At 42.4% G+C, this 20,443-nt stretch overlaps 2 protein-coding genes across 4 annotated transcripts; both read right to left on the reverse strand.

Moving 5' to 3' along the window:
- Positions 1-2,686: 2,686 nt before the first annotated feature.
- On the reverse strand, positions 2,687-4,610 carry LOC106567009 (E3 ubiquitin-protein ligase DTX3). The gene is made up of 3 exons (XM_014135774.3): positions 4,129-4,610; positions 3,378-3,595; positions 2,687-3,132 (listed from the first exon to the last, which is right to left on the reverse strand). The coding sequence occupies exons 1-3, from the start codon at positions 4,468-4,470 to the stop codon at positions 3,054-3,056; spliced, it is 639 nt and encodes a 212-aa protein (XP_013991249.1). The 5' UTR covers positions 4,471-4,610; the 3' UTR covers positions 2,687-3,053.
- A 246-nt stretch (positions 4,611-4,856) lies between these two features.
- Positions 4,857-20,228, reverse strand: LOC106567006 (uncharacterized). 3 transcript variants are annotated; one of them, XM_014135766.3, is made up of 6 exons: positions 19,825-20,228; positions 19,601-19,642; positions 16,296-16,962; positions 12,873-13,086; positions 7,810-8,027; positions 4,857-7,446 (listed from the first exon to the last, which is right to left on the reverse strand). In XM_014135766.3, exons 2-6 carry the CDS (start codon positions 19,611-19,613, stop codon positions 7,371-7,373), a joined length of 1,188 nt encoding a protein of 395 aa, XP_013991241.1. In that variant the 5' UTR covers positions 19,614-19,642; positions 19,825-20,228; the 3' UTR covers positions 4,857-7,370. The 3 variants fall into 3 exon arrangements, with proteins under 3 accessions (XP_013991241.1, XP_013991242.1, XP_013991244.1); XM_014135767.3 differs by lacking the exon at positions 19,601-19,642 and having other exon boundaries at positions 19,825-20,227; XM_014135769.3 differs by lacking the exons at positions 19,601-19,642; positions 19,825-20,228 and adding an exon at positions 19,356-19,491.
- Between the last annotated feature and the right edge of the window lie 215 nt (positions 20,229-20,443).

Here is a 20,443-nt window from a genome sequence, read left to right on the forward strand (position 1 = left end):
CATGGCACCTCATGGCAAAGAACTCGCTGAGGATCGGAAAAAAGAATTGTTGCTCTACATAAAGATGACCTGGGCTATAAGAAGATTTCCAAGACCCTGAAACTGAGCTGCAGCACGGTGGCCAAGACCATACAGCGGTTTAACAGGACAGGTTCCACTCAGAACAGGCCTTGCCATGGTCGACCAAAGAAGTTGAGTCCACGTGCTCAGCGTCATATCCAGAGGTTGTCTTTGGGAAATAGACGTATGAGTGCTGCCAGCATTGCTGCAGAGGTTGAAGGGGTGGGGGTCAGCCTGTCAGTGCTCAGACCATACGCCGCACACTGCATCAAATTGGTCTGCATGGCTGTCGTCCCAGAAGGAAGCCTCTTCTAAAGATGATGCACAAGAAAGCCCGCAAACAGTTTGCTGAAGACAAGCAGACTAAGGACATGGATTACTGGAACCATGTCCTGTGGTCTGATGAGACCATGATAAACTTATTTGGTTCAGATGGTGTCAAGCGGCAACCAGGTAAGGAGTACAAAGAAAAGTGTGTCTTGCCTACAGTCAAGCATGGTGGTGGGAGTGTCATGGTCTGGGGCTGCATGAGTGCTGCCGGCACTGGGAAGCTACAGTTCATTGAGGGAACCATGAATGCCAACATGTACTGTGACATACTGAAGCAGAGCATGATCCCCTCCCTTCGGAGACTGGGCTGCAGGGCAGTAATTCCAACATGACAATGACCCCAAACACACCAAGACGACAACTGCCTTGCTAAAGAAGCTGAGGGTAAAGGTGATGGACTGGCCAAGCATGTCTCCAGACCTAAACCCTATTGAGCATCTGTGGGGCATCCTCAAACGGAAGGTGGAGGAGTGCAAGGTCTCTAACATCCACCAGCTCCGTGATGTCGTCATGGAAGAGTGGAAGAGGACTCCAGTGGCAACCTGTGAAGCTCTGGTGAACTCCATGCCCAAGAGGGTTAAGGCAGTGCTGGAAAATGATGGTGGCCACACAAAATATTGACACTGGGCCCAATTTGGACATTTTCACTTAGGGGTGTACTCACTTTTGTTGCCAGCGGTTTAGACATTTAATGGCTGTGTGTTGTTATTTTGAGGGGACAGCAAATTTACACTGTTATACAAGTTGTACACTCACTACTTCACATTGTAGCAAAATGTCATTTCTGAAGTGTTGTCACATGAAAAGATATACTCAAATATTTACAAAAATGTGAGGGGTGCACTCACTTTTTTGATATACTATGTGTGTGTGTGTGTGTGTGTGTGTGTGTGTGTGTGTGTGTACAAACATTAAGAACACCTGCTCTTTCCATGACGTAGACTTACCAGGTGAAAGCTATGATCCCTTATTGATGTCACTTGTTAAATCCACTTCAATCAGTGGAAATGAAGGGGAGGAGACAGGTTAAAGAAGGATTTTTAAGCCTTGAGACAAATGAGACATGGATTGTGTATAGTATGTGTGGGGGGGTGCAACTCATTAAGGTGTTCTTAATGTTTTGTACAGTCAGTGTTTGTGTATGTGTATATATTTTATTTTTTTTATAATATAAATGTTCGCTTAGCTCTCTGATACATGGATCAAAAGCTTTTTTTTCTGCCACAATCAGTGGAGAAAAATAAGCATTTTTAAACAAATAAAGAAACTGCAATATAATATTGAGAACACAACTTTCAGGCATTGAGTCAAAACGCACATCTTTGATGAACCATCTTAAAGCTATGCTACCATATACAGTGCCCTCCATAATTATGTATTTATTTTTATTAAACCAGGCAAGTCTGTTAAGAACAAATTCATATTTACGATGGCCTACCCCGGCCAAACCCTAACGACACTGGGCCAATTGTGCACCGCCCTATGGGACTCCCAATCCCGGCCGGTTGTGATACAGCCTGGAATTGAACCAGGGTCTGTCGTGACGCCTCTAGCACTGAGATGCAGTGCCTTAGACCGCTGTGCCACTCGGTAGCACAAATACTTATTGGGACAGTGAAGAATCTTTACTTCTTTTGGCTCTGTACTCCAAAAGTTTGGATTTGAAATTAAACAAAGACTGACTGCTTTAATTTGAGGGTACTTTCATCCATATCGGGTGACCCATTTAGAAATTACAGCACTTGGTCCCATATTCATAGCACGCAATGACTACATCAAGCTTGTGACTACAAATTTGTTGGATGCATTTGCTCTTTGTTTTGGTTGTGTTTCAGATTATTTTGTGCACAATAGTAAATAATGCATTGTGTCATTTTGAAGTCACTTTTATTGTAAATAAGAATCAAATATTTTTCTTAACCCTTCTAGATGCACAAATATCAACCCCCCCCCCCAAAGAAATATATAAAAAATAACTCCCCTGTTCCCTGTTATTGTAACGGTGGGAGTGTCATGGTCTGGGGCTGCATGTCTTGGAGGTATGATATTTTTGTACGTCTGTAACCAACCTTTTTGGGAACCGTTGGCTACAATCATAACTGCTCAGTAGTGAACTACATGTAGTTCAACTAGTAATTTAACTACATTTTACAGTAGTTTGGTGGTAGTTGAACTGAATTCAAATCTAGGTAGTGTTTTCAGTAGTTAATTACTTTTTTTGCCATGTGGTGGTGTAGCTAACCACTGGAAACCCACACAGCTTTTTTTGCTAAAAGAAAAGAAAATATGGGCGTAGTAGGCAATTGTTGTGTGTTTAATAGGCCAAATTACACATTCTGTTAATAACATTTGACCAGTAAAGTGATCTGTTCTTGCAACTTGTAGTCTATGACATTTCAGATTTAAATTTGATCATTTTTCACAAAGTAGTTTTGATGTAGTGTACTACTTTTCAAAGTAACTTTAAGGAAACTATATTTTTCTTAAGGGTAGCTTAGCTTCTAGTGTGCATTGGTAGCTTGGTAAACTATATTTTCAGTGAAGCTTCCCCAACACCGTAACTGCTCTTCTCGTCTTGTGTTTGATTCCTGAGTGTGACAATATGTATAGAATTTGAACTAAGAGTAATTCTAATTCTATGGTTTCATGAAGCTCCAGTGGAGTCAGCTCTCCTCTGTCACTCCCTTCAGACGAAGCTCCTCCTGGACCCTAGAGAGGTAGCCCGGGTCTGGATACCCAAAACTAACAAAGAGGAAAGAGAGAGGGCGTAATAGCTTCAGTGTCACATTGATCTGCCGTTTCAAAAACATGGCAATGTTTGATCGCTCTCGAATGTCAATAACACTGTTACAACACCGTCAATCACTGATATGGGTCTTCATTAGTCTTAGAGACAGAAATGTCACCATGAAACTTCAGGAGCATTCAAACAGTATGTGAGTATTCTGATTCTATTTCCTCAGACTAGGATAGATAGGACTACTTACAACTGTGGTCCTCCACCAATGTTGGTCTTGTGGTGTATGTCGTTCCATGTGATGGAGTTGGTGAGGCCGGTGGTGGCTGATGTCCCGATGGTGAAGATGAGCCTCCTGTGAAAGGCTGTCTGGAGCAGCCTCAGTACCTTCTCTCCTTCCTCACAGGCTGGCAGAAAGGCTGTCCTGGATGTGCTGCAGTACTTCTCACCCGGGTTCGGATGCTCAGGCTGGTCGGGATGTGGCGAGAAAGAGGAATATCAATCAATCAACGGTGTCTATAAAACCCCTTTCCACACTAGCAAGGAAAAACTCCCTAGAAGGATGAGACCTCAAAAGGAACCAGACTCAAAACCGGAGCTGGGTCTTCTCCTCTGGCAGTAGGCCTAATCATGTTATTTTAAATAACTGACTGTTGGTGGTAAGATGAAGCATACTACTTATAATTAGGGACTCATGGAGGATCAAACTTCACCTTAGGTGATAAAGAAGTCAGCAGCTAATCTGTCTGGCATGACATCACCAGCAAGACTGTAATGCCATGGAGGGGCAGTACCAAAGCAATTCATCGACTTCCGTATAAGGGCGTTCAAGAACAACATGAACATTAAGATGAATCTCTGACTAATCTCCGACTATACGCATGGCCCTTTCATCTTCAAGTCAATAGTGGCACAATGTCTATGGACACTTTCAATTCTGCGATAAAATATAGGCCATCTGCGTCACATATAAAGTAAACATAGGCTACAATAAATCTCACCCCTTGTACTCCGGCTGGAAAGTGATAATCAATCGTGATATGTCCATTCCCCTCCTCATAGCCAGGTAAACACTGCCTGTTGCGTCTCACTGTCATGATCCCGTCCCGGGGCTGCGTTCCTTCGTAGGTCCCGTGAAAACTATTACATACCGGACATGCGGGCTTAATTTTGAAAAACGAGTCAATACAACTTGAACAGAATGAGTGAGAACACTTTAAAGTGATCTTTTCCTGAAAACTGTCCATGCATATTATGCAATGGTCCTCCTCGTCGCCGCCGAGTCTCTGCTCTGCTGCAGAAGTACATCTATCGCCTATGTTGGAGAATCCAGATGATGTCATTGTAGATTAAGCGTTTGAGGACATTTTGTACATAGTTAATTTGTAGCAGAAACAGGAAAACGCAAAGTCATCTGACCAACTCGTCTGAGCTGAACTATGCTTTTCAGGAAGAGGACTATGTCGACAGAAAGAGGAGTAAAGCCTCCCACATCTAGTCATTACCATACGTCACCCGTTGGAAGCTAAGTTCCACTTCAATAGTTTGCGCTGCCTTGTGTGAACCAAGGCATAGGATATCTTCCTGAGGGTTGAGTTGTGTTACAACCATAAATAAATAAGTCTCGCTATAATATTGCATAATCAAAAACATGTGATCATAAATGTCAGATTTGTACTGAGGCTATTTACATAATATTAAATCAATAATAAACAATACCACCACCATAAACAGAACATAACCTTTTTTTTATTCAAGTATTAAAATGTAAACCACATAATTGTTTAACATCAACAGACTCATAAAATACAAATGAACACAATTAGAAAAGCAAATCTTTAACTTCTCACAATCAATTTGCAACACAATCCTTTTCAATATGTATTCCCCTGCCTGTACCCCAACCCCCAGTTCACTTACATAGTTTACTGCATAGAAATATTTGCATGGTAGCTTGATCTGAACTACTATTCCTGTCTCTCAAAAGATATTCGAGTTGGTCCCTAAACAAAAAAATACAAAAACAGATGGGGGGGGGGGAAAGTTCAAGTCCCAAATGGCACCCTATATAGTGCACTACTTTTGCTATCATAAATAGGGTGCCATTTGGGTCGTAGCAATGGATATTTCATTAATGTATGGGCCAAGTAAATTATTTCACATCATCCGACTGCAGACAAATGAATAAGAGGTTAACACAGACTGGACTATATGCATATTCTTCTCATCAAAAAGTGTTTTATTTATAAATCACACACACAGATTGATCATATGAGTGAGGCTACATTTTTGGACTACTTCGACTGTTTATAGCAGAAAGGTTACGTCAAATACACATCCGTTTCTATATTCTCAAACTGTAGAAAGGCAGAAAGCACAAAACATAATTCCTGCTGCGGCTGACCCTCCAAATAAGAATTTGATAGTCTACTAAAGAATTGCTTATTCATTAGTATCAACATGCTACATTTTCTTCAAACTTGAATAGAAGGCACGCTAACAATGAGAAATGTATCAAAACAAGGTAATTAAATAAATCACTGACAATACACCTATAAGGGACTGCAGTATTCTCCTTAACATTTTCATATTACAGGTACTTACTGTTAATTCTAGATTCTCTTAAGACAAACTTTAATTACAGCAGATAGATACCTCTTTATTTATGAGACAATCAAACATCTGGTCAGACAGGGCTGGCGTCCAAAATGGCACCCTATTCCCGACACAGTACACTACTTTTAACCAGTCCTATATAGTGCACCACTTTTGACCAGAGCCCTATGGGCCCCTATCAGCACTCGTGCACTATATAGGGAATAGAGTGCCATTTCAGACACATAGTTAATTATTTCAGAGCCCTTTTCTGTCTTTGATTTGGTTTAAGTGATTCGACATCTTGCCCTTCTCATTTGACATCATCGTGTAAATCTGGTCAGTAGAAAATGAGGACCAATGACTGACCGGACATCAAACTGAACTCAAGCAGTTCAAAAACTGGTTCCGTATTCATAAAAAGAGTCTCAGAGTACGAGTGCTGATCTAGGATCAGGGTCCCTAATTTATTCATTATGATTTAAAAAGGCCACACCGATCCTAGACCAGCACAAATAGAAAACATTCTTCCTATGGAAGTAAAAAGCGAGAAGAAATCAAAGGAGAGGAAGATTAAAATGGAAATGAAGGGCTCGAAGCAAATTGACATCAACTTATAGCTACCAGGCTATTAGCTTCAGGGCTGTTAACGACTAACACCTACCCGATTTGCTCAGAGCACTATTCCATAGACTAGTCTTCCCTGAAAAGGAAGCAGAGAACCATGATCATTCTAATGATATGCAGAGAACAACCAGCCCGCCACTGAACTGAACGACTGACTGACTGCCTTTGTCAAAGTGCCTATGAGTGCTTTAGATTGCAACGTCTTTTAGAGAAATTAAATTATTTAGTTAGAAGCTTTCTATTGAAGCAGACAGTGCTATTCTGCCTGCCACCTATCTCAGATATGGTCTTTATACAAACTGTAAGTAACAGGTTATCACAGAAAATAATTAAAGAAAAAGTAAATTATTCTACGAACGTACTGGAAAGACCACCAATAATGTGCGCTTGCAACTGGTAAATAAAGAACGTGTTCCCCAGCATGGAAATAAACATATCAGGCAAAATAGACTTATCTTTTACTTTGACTTCAAAATAATATTTAAATACTTATTACTTACCAACTTATTAAATCCCTACATTATAACTGCTCGGATGAGTTCAGAAAAAAATTCCTGCTATTGTCAACACAAGTGAAAGGTAGAGGATTGTGTCACACAGAAAATCACATTGCTCTCACTTTTATGTTTTCTTACACACAAAGTGCTGCTGGATTGAGCAGAAGATAGATACCTAACATAGGAACACAAGGGTGAAACCTAAATTCCACTTAAGACAAATTTTCACTTCCACTTAAGTCGAATGGTCTCTAATTGACATCATTGCATGATTAAATGAAAATTCAATTTAAGTAGAAGTTAGGATTTTCCACATAGAGGTCTTGGAGTGATATGAGAGTCTTCACTGGGCTGTAATCCTGTTTCTGCTGTGGAGCCAAGCCCTGTCCCCTGTCGTATTCATCCGCTGCCCTGCTGGGTCTAGGTCCAGGAGCCTGCAGCCTAGCAACCACCAGCAGCAGGACAGCTAGAGGTTCCTAGAATTCCTAGTGTTCCTAGAATGGAACATTCTGGAATCTGGACGGTCAGTCCGCAGTGATGCCTTTCTCTCGGAGTTCCTCAGTCACTCTCACCAGGTAAGTGGGGTCTGGGTAGCCAAAGCTGTCAGGGGAAATTAAATAAAAACACCATTAGCATGTCATTGACAGTTGTCATCGCAGGAACAGCTAGAGTGCCTTCTAGGAGCAAATGGCCGACAGAAATCATCATTTAACCTCTCACCACATGCTCAAAACATGGATAGCTTTCTTGTTCGGTCACATCTCATAAGACTAAAGCCATGTGATTCTGTGTGACTTGTGAGTGATCGAGTGATAGAAAGAGTTAGAGATATACATACATTTATCACTAGATGTTTGAAATTTGTTAAACATATATATTTTTTTAAAGCTACTGTCACATCTCACATCTTAGAAACACACTAAAATCTCCATTAGCCTTCAGTAAAGACAGGCGTTTCCATACCAGCGTGGTCCGCCCCATATGGAAGTTTTGTGGTGGATGTCGTTCCAGGTAATGACGTTATGCATTCCCGTAGTCATGGAGGTCCCTATAGTGAAGATGAGGCGCTGCTCAAAGGCCCGGCGGAGCAGGCCCAGGACCCGGTTCCCCTCTGGGCTGTCTGGGAGGTAAGCCATGCGGTCCGTACCCGGGTAGCTTACACCAGGGTTAGGGTGCTCCGGCTGCATGACCCAGGCATAATTCAGAGGAAAGTTTGAAAAGAACAGGAACAAAAATGAGATGTACATATACACACAGATACAATAACCACAAAAATGGTGTTAAGTGGTATAGAAATTCAATAACATTACTTCAAGCATGGCATGTTTTCATTGAAATATCCAAGCTTTTTGTTAAGACAAACATATGGGTAAGATACTAATTGAGTGCCCAGTTATGAAAGATATGTTATTTCTGGATTTTCATAGCCCCAGGAAAACTACCAAAGTGTATGAATATTCTTAAGTGAAAGGGGACCTGAAATGGACTTGAAATGATCCCACCACACCAACACGGAAAATCTTCAACCTCAGGCGGCTGAAGAAATTTGGCATGGCCCGTAAGACCCTCACAAACGTCTACAGATACACCATTGAGAGGATTTTGTCGTACCTCCTGGTACGGCAACTGCACCCCCCTCAACTGCATGTCTCTCCAGAGGGTGGTGAGGTCAGCCCAACACATCACTGGGGGCACGCTGCCTGCCCTCTAGGTCATTAACAGCACTCTGTGCCAAAGGAAGGCCAAAAAGAACATTAAGGACCTTAGCCACTTGAGCCACGGTCGGTTTACTCTGCTACCATCTAGCAGACAGAGAGGGTGCAGGTGCATCAGAGCCGGGACCAAGAGACCAGGCCATCAGACTGTTTAACAATTATCACTGGCCAGCTAACTGCCAGAAACTAAGCCCTGCATCTTGAGACTAATGCCCCATGTACAGTCCATTCGGAAAAATAATCAGACCTTTTACTTTTTCCACATTTTAAGTTACAGCCTTAACCTAAAATGGATTTTTTTAAATTTATTTTTTATTTTTTTACCTCAACCTAAACACAATGCCCCCTAATGACAAAGCAAAAGTGTCGCTGCACAGCTATTTTCAGGTCTCTCCAGAGATGTTCCATCGGGTTCAAGTCCGGGCTCTGGCTGGGCCACTCAAGGACACTCAAGAGACTTGTCCCGAAGCCACTCCTGCGTTGTCTTGGCTGTGTGCTTAGGGTCATTGTCCTGTTGGAAGGTGAACCTTCACCCCAGTAGGAGGTCCTGAGTGCTCTGGAGCAGGTTTTCATCAAGGATTTCTGGAGGAAACCTGGCACCATCCCTACGGTAAAGCATGTTGGTGGCAGCATCATGCTGTGATTTTCAGTGGCAGGGTTTGGGAGACTAGTCAGGATCGAGGGAAAGATGAATGGAGCACAGCTCTCTGTGCTCCGTTGCTGCCACCAACATGCTTTACCATAGGGATGGTGCTAGGTTTCCTCCAGACGTGAAGCTTGGCATTCAGGCCAAAGAGTTCAATCTTGGTTTCATCAGACCAGATAACCTTGTTCTCAAGGTCAGAGTCTTTAGGTGCCTTTTGGCAAACTCCAAGCAGGCTGTCATGTTCCTTTCACCGAGGAGTGGCAAGGCCTGATTAGATGAGTGCTGCAGAGATGGTTGTCCTTCTGGAAGGTTCTCCCATCTCCACAGAGAAACTCTGGAGCTCTGTCAGAGTGACCATTGGGTTCTTGGTCACCTCCCTGACCGAGGCCCTTCTCCCCCGATTGCTCAGTTTGGCCGGGCGGGCAGCTCAGGGAAGAGTCTTGGTGGTTCCAAACTTCTTCCAATTTAGAATGATGGAGGCCACTATGTTCTTTGGGACCTCCAATGCTGCAGAATTTTTTGGTACCTTTCCCCAGATGTGTGCTTCTACATTCCTGTCCCGGAGCTCTACGGACAATTCCTTTGAACTCATGGCTTGGTTTTTGCTCTGACATGCACTGTCAACTGTGGGACTTTACATAGACAGGTGTGTGCCTTTCCAAATCATATCCAATCAATTGAATTTACCACATGTGGACTGTTGTAGAAACATCAAGGATGATCAATGGAAACAGAATGCTCAATTTCAAGTCTCATAGCAAAGGGTCTGAATACTTATATAAATATATATATATATATTTTTTTTTTACAGGGTCTGAATACTTTGCGAATGCACTGTATATAGAGTAATTGAACACTGGTCCCCTCATATTCTGTTTATGGGTCTTTCTATAAATAAAATGGGGCCATTGTGTGACATTGGAATCAATTTCAAAATGGTTTGGGGAAAAAATGATTTTCATGCAGTTCCACGTGCACTTAGGGGAATAAAAGTAAATGTATGCAAATTGGCTCATAACTCTAGCTATACAACAACATAGACCTAAGACTATACATCCTTTAAGCACGGTTCATATAGACAACTGGCTACAATAATTACAACTTTTCACCACCAAATGGATGAAATGTCTGATTTTCAAGCTAGGCCTATTCCAGTACTTCATTTCTGAGCTCCAAATTCAAGTAGGCTACTTCAAGCTCCTTGTAGTTTAAAACTGCAGCTCTAACATGGAAAACAAAATTGATTTGTCATGTTATTTTATTATTTCACCAGATCATATTGTCAATAAGCCCACTACGCTATGTAATTTGTTATTGTATCCAGAATAATCAATAGGAATAGCGTTGGGTGTTGTGCAATAGTCTATCCTACACAATTGCGCACAGTAGACTGTGTCCAATCCGAGGCACAAAAACAAGTGGAGAAAAAAATTTGCTCATTACCTTCTCTGTTAAATCTAACGAGACCCTGCTGTAAGTCAAGCAGGCAACAACAGATAATCAACATCAATTTCTAGGGATATTCGATCCAACGTGGATTCAGGCACAACGGTCTTCACCTGCGTAATGAATGAGACAAAATATTCTGGACACTCCTCGTGAACACTTTTTTTCCAGCCCTTGGGCCGTTGTCGCGTCGCATGTGCCATCAGAACAGCTGTTCGTCACTTAACTCGCATTCGGAAAATTCCTTAGTGGATCAAGATGATGTGGGAAAATATCACGGTGTAACTAAATCAGCAGGACAAATTTGCATCCAACAAGTGCTATGCATAATTATTGAAGAACCACAGTAATTGTAATGCACTGTCAGAGCTAGTAACATAAGCATTTCGCTGCACCTGCCATCTGTGTATTCGACCAATAAACTTCGATTTGAAGGGTGGTTTGTGTAGTCTATGAAGTATTCATCTTATTTTTTTAAATGTTATATAAAACTGAATACTACTAAAGAGATAAGGTTAGCAATGCAAATGCTGTGTCAGAGACAGCAAAGCCCTGGAAGTGGACTAGAACAAAAACTTCTTACTAATCCCCATTTCTGTACATATTACAGTTGAAGTCGGAAGTTTACATACACCTCAGCCAAATACATTTAAACTCAGTTTTTCACAATTCCTGACATTTAATCCTAGTAAAAGATTCCCTGTCTTAGGTCAGTTAGGATCACCACTTTATTTTAAGAATGTGAAATGTCAGAATAATAGTAGAGAGAATGATTTATTTCAGATTTTATTTCTTTCATCACATTCCCAGTGGGTCAGAAGTTTACATACACTCAATTAGTATTTGGTAGCATTGCCTTTAAATTGTTTAACTTGGGTCAAACGTTTCGGGTTGCCTTCCACAAGCTTCCCACAATAAGTTGGGTGAATTTTGTCCAATTCCTCCTGACAGAGCTGGTGTAACTGAGTGAGGTATGTAGGCCTCCTTGCTCGCACACGCTTTTTCAGTTCTGCCCACACATTTTCTATAGGATTGAGGTCAGGGCTTTCTGATGGCCACTCCAATACCTTCACTTTGTTGTCCTTAAGCCATTTTGTCACAACTTTGGAAGTATACTTGGGGTCATTGTCCATTCGGAAGACCCATTTGTGACCAAGCTTTAACTTCCTGACTGATGTCTTGAGATGTTGCTTCAATATTTCCACATAATTCTCCTCCCTCATGATGCCATCTATTTTGTGCACCAGTCCCTCCTGCAGCAAAGCACCCCCACAGCATGATGCTGCCACCCCCGTGCTTCACGGTTGGGATGGTGTTCTTCGATTTGCAAGCATCCCCCTTTTTCCTCCAAACATAACGATGGTCATTATGGCCAAACAGTTCTATTTTGTTAAATCAGACCAGAGGACATTTCTCCATTTCTCTTTCTTTGTCCCCACGTGCAGTTGCAAACCGTAGTCTGGCTTTTTTATGGCGGTTTTGGAGCAGTGGCTTCTTCCTTGCTGAGCGGCCTTTCAGGTTATGTCAATATAGGACTCGTTTTACTGTGGATATAGACACTTTTGTACCCGTTTCCTCCAGCATCTTCACAAGGTCCTTTGCTGTTGTTCTGGGATTGATTTGCACTTTTCACACCAAAGTACGTTCATCTTTAGGAGACAGAACGCGTCTCCTTCCTGAGAGGTATGACGGCTGCGTGGTCCCATGGTGTTTATACTTGCATACTATTGTTTGTACAGATGAACGTGGTACCTTCAGGCGTCTTGGCTGGCTCCTTTTCATTTCCCCATGATGTCAAGCGAAGAGGCACTGAGTTTGAAGGTAGGCCTTGAGATACATCCACAGGTACACCTCCAATTGACTCAAATTATGTCAATTAGCCTATCAGAAGCTTCTAAAGCCATGACATCATTTTCTGGAATTTCCCAAGCTGTTTAAAGGCACAGTCAACTTAGTGTATGTAAACTTCCAACCCACTGGAATTGTGATACAGTGAATTATAAGTGAAATCATCTGTAGTCTGTAAACAATTGTCGGAAAAATTACTTGTGTCATGCACAAAGTAGATGTCCTAACCGACTTGCCAAAACCATAGTTTGTTAACAAGAAATTTGTGGAGTGGTAGAAAAACGAGTTTTAATGACTCCAACCAAAGTGTATGTAAACTTCCGACTTCAACTGTACCTCCTTGTGGTTGTTCTCATGTCATATATACTCACCGCCTGTAGACCAGGTGTGAAGCTATAGATGATGCAGATACACCCGTAGCCCTCGTGTCCCGGCAACTCCAGATCTGGGTCCCTCTCCACCATCATAGTCCCGGAAGCCGGCTGATTCCCTATGAGCTGGCCGTACACCAGACGACACACCGGACACGCTCTCTTCACCTTGAAGGCCTGGTCCAGACATGACCGGCAGAATGCGTGGCCACACCTTGGGAGGGAGTGAGAGAATGGTTTTACTTTCAATTTTGAAAACATTACATACACTGCATGGCCTAGACTACGTGGACACCTGCTCGTCGAACATGGGCATTAACATTATGTTGGTCCCCACTTTGCTGCTATAACAGCCTCCACTCTTCTGGGAAGGCTTTTCACTACATGTTCAAACATTGCTACATGGACTTGCTTCCATTCAGCCACAAGAGCATTAGTGAGATCGGGTGATTAAGCCTGGCTCGCAGTCAGCGTTCCAATTCATCCCAAAGGTGTTTGATGGGGTTGAGGTCTGGGCTCTGTGCAGGCCAGTTAAGTTCTTCCACACTGATCCACAAACCATTTCTGTATGGACCTTGCTTTGTGCACGGGGGCATCGTCACACTGAAACTGGAAAGGACCTTCCCCAAATTGTTGCCACAAAGTTGGAAGCATAGAAATGTCTAGAATGTCATTGTATGCTGTAGCGTTAAGATTTCCCTTTACTGGAACTAAGGGACCTAGCCCGAACCATGGAAAAACAGCTCCAGACCATTATTCCTCCTCTGCCAAACTTTACAGTTGGCACTATGCATTCGGGCAGGTAGCGTTTTCCTGGCATCTGTCAAACCCAGATTCGTACATCGGACTGCCAGAAGTGAAGCGTGATTCATCACGCCAGAGAGTACGTTTCCGCAGCTCCAGAGTCCTATGGCGGGTGAGCTTTACACCACTTCAGCCGACGCTTGGCATTGCGGATTACCTTAGGCTTGTGTGCTCGGCCATGGAAACCAATTTTATAAAGCTCCAGACGAACAGTTCTTGTGCTGACGCTGCTTCCAGAGGCAGTTTGGAACTCGATAGTGAGTGTTGCAACCGAGGACAGGGGATTTTTACATGCTACGAGCTTCAGTACTCGGTGGTCCCGTTCTGTGAGCTTGTATGTCCTACCACTTCGTGGCTGAGCCATTGTTGCTTCTAGACGTTTCCACTTCACAATAGCAGCACTTACAGTTGACCGGGGCAGCTCTAGCAGGGCAGAAACTTGATGAACTGACTTTTGGAAAGGTGGCATCCTATGACGGTGCCACGTTGACAGTCACTGAGGTCTTCAGTACGGGCCATTCTACTGCCAATGTTTGTCTATGGAGATTGCATGGCTGTGTGCTCGATATTATACACCTGTCAGCAACGGGCGTGGCTGACATAGTTTACCTTTGTGCTTTATTCTTATTTTTGCACGGTCTCTATGTACACTCACAGGGCCCTACACACAATGCACACTGATACCCCAACCCACATACAAACACTCAATTAGCTCACACACAATATGCACATACATTTATACTGACTCTACACACACAATCATATATGCTGCAGCTACTCTGTTTATCATATATCCTGATGCCTAGTTACCTTACCCCTATACATATCTATCTATCGATGCAGTATGCCTGCACATTGTAAATATGGTACTGGAACTGACCCTGTATATAGTATGCTTACTTATTTTTACATAGTGTTTTATTTATTTATTATTTTACCTTTTTTAACTAGGCAAGTCAGTGTTAGGGATAGGAGTCCCGTCAACGGGACAGTTGTAAATCATGCAGCGCCGTGTGTCACGATCACAGATTTTAGAGAAACAACAAATGTCGGTACATAGAAGTGTCTTATATCGGGTGAAAGATTAAATTCTTGTTAATATAACTGCACTGTCCAATTTACAGTAGCTATTACTGCGAAAAAATGCCATGCTATTGTTTGAGAGCAACTAACAAAACACTTTTTTCACCACGATAGGTTTGTTAAATTAACCTCTGAAGGTGAAATGTGTACTTACATTTTGAAATCTTGCTTTGATTTATCATCCAAAGGGTCCCAGAGATAACATGAAGTGTCGTTTTGTTAGATAAAATCCTTTTTCATATCCTAAAAGGGTACATATAGCATGCACGATCGATTTTGTATTTCCACTCGTTCAATTTGCAAAGAAAGGAATCTGTGAAAACCTTACCCTAAACGTTGTTTCAACCAGTCAAATCACATTCGTACTTATTCCTTAGAGAGCTTAGACTGTAGCCAGACTTCACTATATCATTAGGGGTGTAGTACATCCTATAAGACACCAAATTTGTTCAGAGAGCGACGCCTTCATAGCACGCTGATGACGCCGGCGGTCTTTCACTTGATCGACTGTAACTGTGTCAAATAAGCACCAATCGGGGTCAAAGAAGGCTAGCTAGATAGTCCTGTAAAGCCCAGCTCATTGGCTATCGGGAAAACCTGTATCTGTCGCAAAATGTAGCTGCTAACCTTGTGCGACAGCAAGCCTTTTCCTTTTGGACAAAAATCATAAGAATATGGAGAGTTATGAAAACTGGGTGTTTTGCAAATGTTGAACTTATAATATGGCTACTAATACTGGAAAAGCTAAATCAAAGTCCAAGTATACAGATTTGACGATATTCTTGCAAAAAAAATTCATGTGAATGTAAATGTCTCCTTCACGATTTGCCTGGGTGACTTCACACTAAATGTCATGTAGTTCTCATACTACAAGTTATCAATTAGAAACTATGCACATAGACTGTTGCCATCTTGTGGACACCATCGGAATTACAACCAGAGTAATGGCTAGATTTGGGACCTTTCTGTTGCATTTCAAAGATGGTGGTAGAAAAAAAAGAAACGGTTGTTTTTTTCTTTGTATTTTCTTCTACCAGATCTATTATGTTATATTCTCCTACATTCAATTCCCATTTCCACAAACTTCAAAGTGTTTCCTTTCAAATTGTACCAAGAATATGTATATCCTTGCTTCAGGGCCTGAGCTACAGGCAGTTAGATTTAGGCATGCCATTTTTGGCGAAAATTGAAGAAGAAAAAAAAGGGGCTATCCCTAGGAAGTTTGAACAAATTCTTATTTACAATGACGGCCTACCCCGGCCAAATCCCGACGATGCTGGGCCAATTGTGCGCCACCCTATGGGACTCCCAATCACGGCCGGATGTGATGCAGCCTGGATTCGAACCAGGTACTGCAGTGACGCCTCTTACACTGAGATGCAGTGTCTTAGACCACTGTGCCACTCGGGGCCCTACCTTGTTATTTTTAGTATTACATTGTTATTGATTACTGCATTGTTGGGGTTAGAGCTTACAAGAAAGGCATTTCACTGTTCCTGTGCATGTGACATTAAAACTTGAAATATGTAGCTATACCTCTCCAGCGTGGTCCTCTCCACCATGTCTCCCATGCAGATGGAACATGAGGTGTGGTCATCTGCTTCACTCTGGGAGTGGCTATGAGAGGATGCCATCATACTGCAGTTGACTTCCATGTTGTCCTGCTTCCTCTGTCCTGATGCATCGTGGGACATGCAGTTCATGGAATTCATGGAGTTGGAGAGGACCACACAGGCCTCATCCTCCGCAGGCTTCCTACACCTCTGTTGCTGCCTCTGAGAGCGTCTGGGCTGGGGAGGCTGAGGTGTTAGCAGGCTCCCCTCTCCATCCCCCTCCAGGACCCCCACCCCAACACAGGGCAGCATGGACCTCTTCCACTTAGGACCCCCCTCTTGTTTGCTCATCTCTTTCCGGGCGCAGCGGCATAAGTCTATGAAGGACTTGCGCGTCTCATTGGAGATGGGTCCCCCCTCCATCATCCCGGGTCCTCCCCCAGAACGGGAGCCCTCTACGGGGCGTAGCCGCACTGCACAGCAGCCTCCCCGCTCCCCTCTGCGGATAATGCCTGCGCTGAGGCCCTGCTTGTCCTGGAAGTCTATGAGCCAGGGCCGGCCGGCGGCGGCCAAGTAGTCCCACACCGCCTGGGACACCAGAACCTCGTTGCTACCCTGCCCCGCACGCACACTCATTTCAACCGATGAAACTGCATAGGGAAACACAAGAGAGAAACCATTAGACACCAGTAGAGGTCGGTAACGTTTAAGATGAGGAAGGAATATTTTAATTTTTTTTATGAGCATGGCCTTATTTCTATTATAGCATATTGGATAACTGTTCTTCATATTCCATTCATCCAGCTCAATAAAACATTGATAGGTTTAAGCTACTACATGATACTCACATTTTCCCTATACCCATCATGAGGCTGCTACAACTTAGCCTATGAATAAACGTTTACAACGTAGGTGCACAGGTCGAGAGAACATTATGAGTAATCAAGGTAACAGACTGACACATTCAATACCGCCTTGCAGACTCTTGCCTGCATCTAGCTGATCTAGGGCGTAATCATTAGTCCAACATTTGCAAACGAGAGTTTCTATTGGACAAATTCAGGTATGTTTATCGAAGTCTCGTTTTCTTCCGTTTAAGAAACGGTTTTCAACAGAATTGGCAGAATGAACACACCCCTGATCACGCAAACAGTTCACTTTCATAGCAGCCACATGCAAACATAATAATTTTGCTCATATAATTCTCTCGCATCAACGCACTCTCCTCCTCTCACCTTTTCCCTTCACTTGTGGACTTCAGTGCACAACACATCAGCTACCTGTGACCAGGCGAAAAAAACTTTCCAAGCCAAACCTTCATAACATAACCGCTACACGCAGCCTACATCATTGTCAACATATTAGCTAATCTCATAATCAACTTAGCTACTAGAACTAACGCATTAGTAAACCTGCTACAATCATGCAGTAGAGAGTACAGTCAGCAAGCAGTTTAACAGTTACACCGGCAGGCCCCGGCGGCAATAAATTAATAAAAGCAAAAGCTTACCTTGACTTGGAAGAGTTCCAATGTTGGATAGCCATACCCAGCTAGCTAACATAGCATCCCTCTCTGTTTGAGCTACGTGTTTGAGTAGGCTAAACTATCTAGCTGCATTCGCTAGCTAAGTGAGAAAAAAAAATACAACAAAATATAGCTCTCCCTCTCGTTCATTTTTAAAGAAATTAATTTGTTCAAAACTGTAAAACTATTGTCTTTCACTCTCTGAGTCACATTTTATGCACGGCAATGCTAGCTGTAGCGTATGCTTTTAGAACTAGATTTAAACTCTGATCCTTTGACCGAGTAGACAACATCTGTTAATGCTGCAAGTGCTCTGATAGGTTGGAGGACGTCCTCCAGAAGTTGTCATGATTGCTGTCCAAGTCTATGGAAGGGGGTGAGAACCATGAGCTTCCTAGATTTTGTATTGAAGTCAATATACCCAGAGGAGGACGTAAACTAACTGTCCTCAGGCTACACCATGGTGCTGACCCACAGATTGCTGTTTAGGCTACTGTAGACCTTTGCAAAACAGTGTGTTTTAATAAATTATTTGGTTAATATATTTAGTATAGTTTTATCTAAAAAGTATAACTTTAATGTTTCACTATTTCAAAAAAGCCATGAAATTGACTGAGGAGGATGGTCCTCCACTTCCTCCTCTGAGGAGCCTCCTCTGTTAGACACATATTCAAGACATTAAAGGAAAATATGTCATGTAAAACTTATTAAAACTGTACTGTAAACAGGGAATTGAACCCATAATCCTGTCGTTGCACGTGCCATGCTCTACTAACTGAGCCATACAGGACCAACAATGTTTCTAATATATGTCATTCTCTCATTTCAGGCAATCCCAATATACTCTGATCTGTGTACATTTTAGAAAATCTGAGCTAAAATGTAACTGCACAGGACACACAAAGGACAGAGAGCGAGTCATACAGCCACCTCATAATCAATAGTGGTGTGTGTTTAAGGCATGTCAAGTGAAATACTGACCTTGATAGGCAACATCAGAATGAATTAACATAATTAGGGAGTTTGGCTAATCCCATATTCTGAAATGACTAATTTCAGTTCATAAAAACTTGAAATGAACACAATGTAATTGACTCCATCCTTAATCTTTACCTAAATCTGAACCATAACAGTGTAACCAATGCAGTAGGAGTTTACTAGCCTACCATGACAATAATGACAAATTAATGAGATATGAGAACACCACGACTAGACTATATATATATACACACAGTTTCCATTCGGTGCTCGAATGGACTGTTACAACAACAACAACAAAAAGCATGCAGCCAGGTTAAAATGTTGACTTGTGGATGTTCTTTGAACCAAAAACCGATTAAAATCACTTATTTCTGCTGGTACATCGTTGCTGCTCGGCCTACCGGTATGTCGCGTGAGGCAATGAAAGCAAGGTGTATGCACTGCGACGCAATACAGACAGAACGTTCGATATATATCGCTAGTCTTAAACCACTACAAATAACAACTATGAAACATGTCTGTTGGAGCGAGTGCTACCATTCCGCTTGAGCTCGTATGTTTGGTGTCAGTGGTCGCAGGACAAGTCAGAGCTACAACACGCTGTCTGGCAGTGTCGCGGCAGTGCTGAAATGGACGTATCAGCTGTTCTGAAATGCAAACTGAGTAAACAAAGGAAACTGAGGCTAGCTCAACCCGATCCTCTATCAACATGCTTGGTTGTGAGCAACATTTGACCTCTGGCAGTCATATGAAACAATTCAAAATATTTATTAGACAGTTACCTCGCGATCCCATATATTCCCTTCAATCGAGAAAATATCCCCCTGTTGAACATGAAGAGAAAAACTGAAGTAGTACAAATTGTGACACGTCAGATTACTAGACAAATATTCGCTGACATTCGAGTTGCGCAGCGAGGAACCCGAGGTACCTGTTCAAATTCCAAAGTGGAACGTCCATAATCATTTTACTGAATTAGAATGCGGTGTGGGGTGAACCGTCTCACCTTTTGCCGTAGCTGTCGGTTGGGGTTTAGATTACGGAACTAGCTAAAACATATATGGACATGGCCTGAAAATCGTGTGCTGCAGTGGATATGTTGACAACACGTATTTTGTAGTCAATATATACTTGATATCCATTTTAACAGATCCGTAACGTTAGCTAACGATTAATCGAGTCCCTTTCTCGATACTCGAGTTTGTCTTCCTCTTTCCACGTCCTTGAGACACAGCCTAATACAACATCAGCCCCTGCTTACATCATACACATTCTGAACTTTCACATAACCACGTTAGCTGTTTCATTATTATGACAACCGCGGACTTAAGAATATACTTATGGAAATTGTTTGTACTTTCAAGCCATGTCCAACAGTTTAATGACGAGAGACAACTGAAAGCAGGAAGTTCGTCATAGAACCCTCTGTGATTGGTTAAAAATTGTTGGCAAGGATTTGGGGAGACTCAAGCATCTTCTTGAGCAATCCAGGGCAATCTACAGACACACTTCTAAGGACAAATATGTACAGCGCATGCATTATCTTAGTGAAACGACCTATTTAACCTGTTATTTGCATATGTTAGTCCTGTGATCTCGGACATGTATACACTCATCATTTCATA

The sequence above is a fragment of the Salmo salar genome, chromosome 13 (genome assembly GCF_965601325.2).
Source record: "Salmo salar chromosome 13, fSalSal1, whole genome shotgun sequence".
Lineage (NCBI taxonomy): Eukaryota > Metazoa > Chordata > Actinopteri > Salmoniformes > Salmonidae > Salmo > Salmo salar.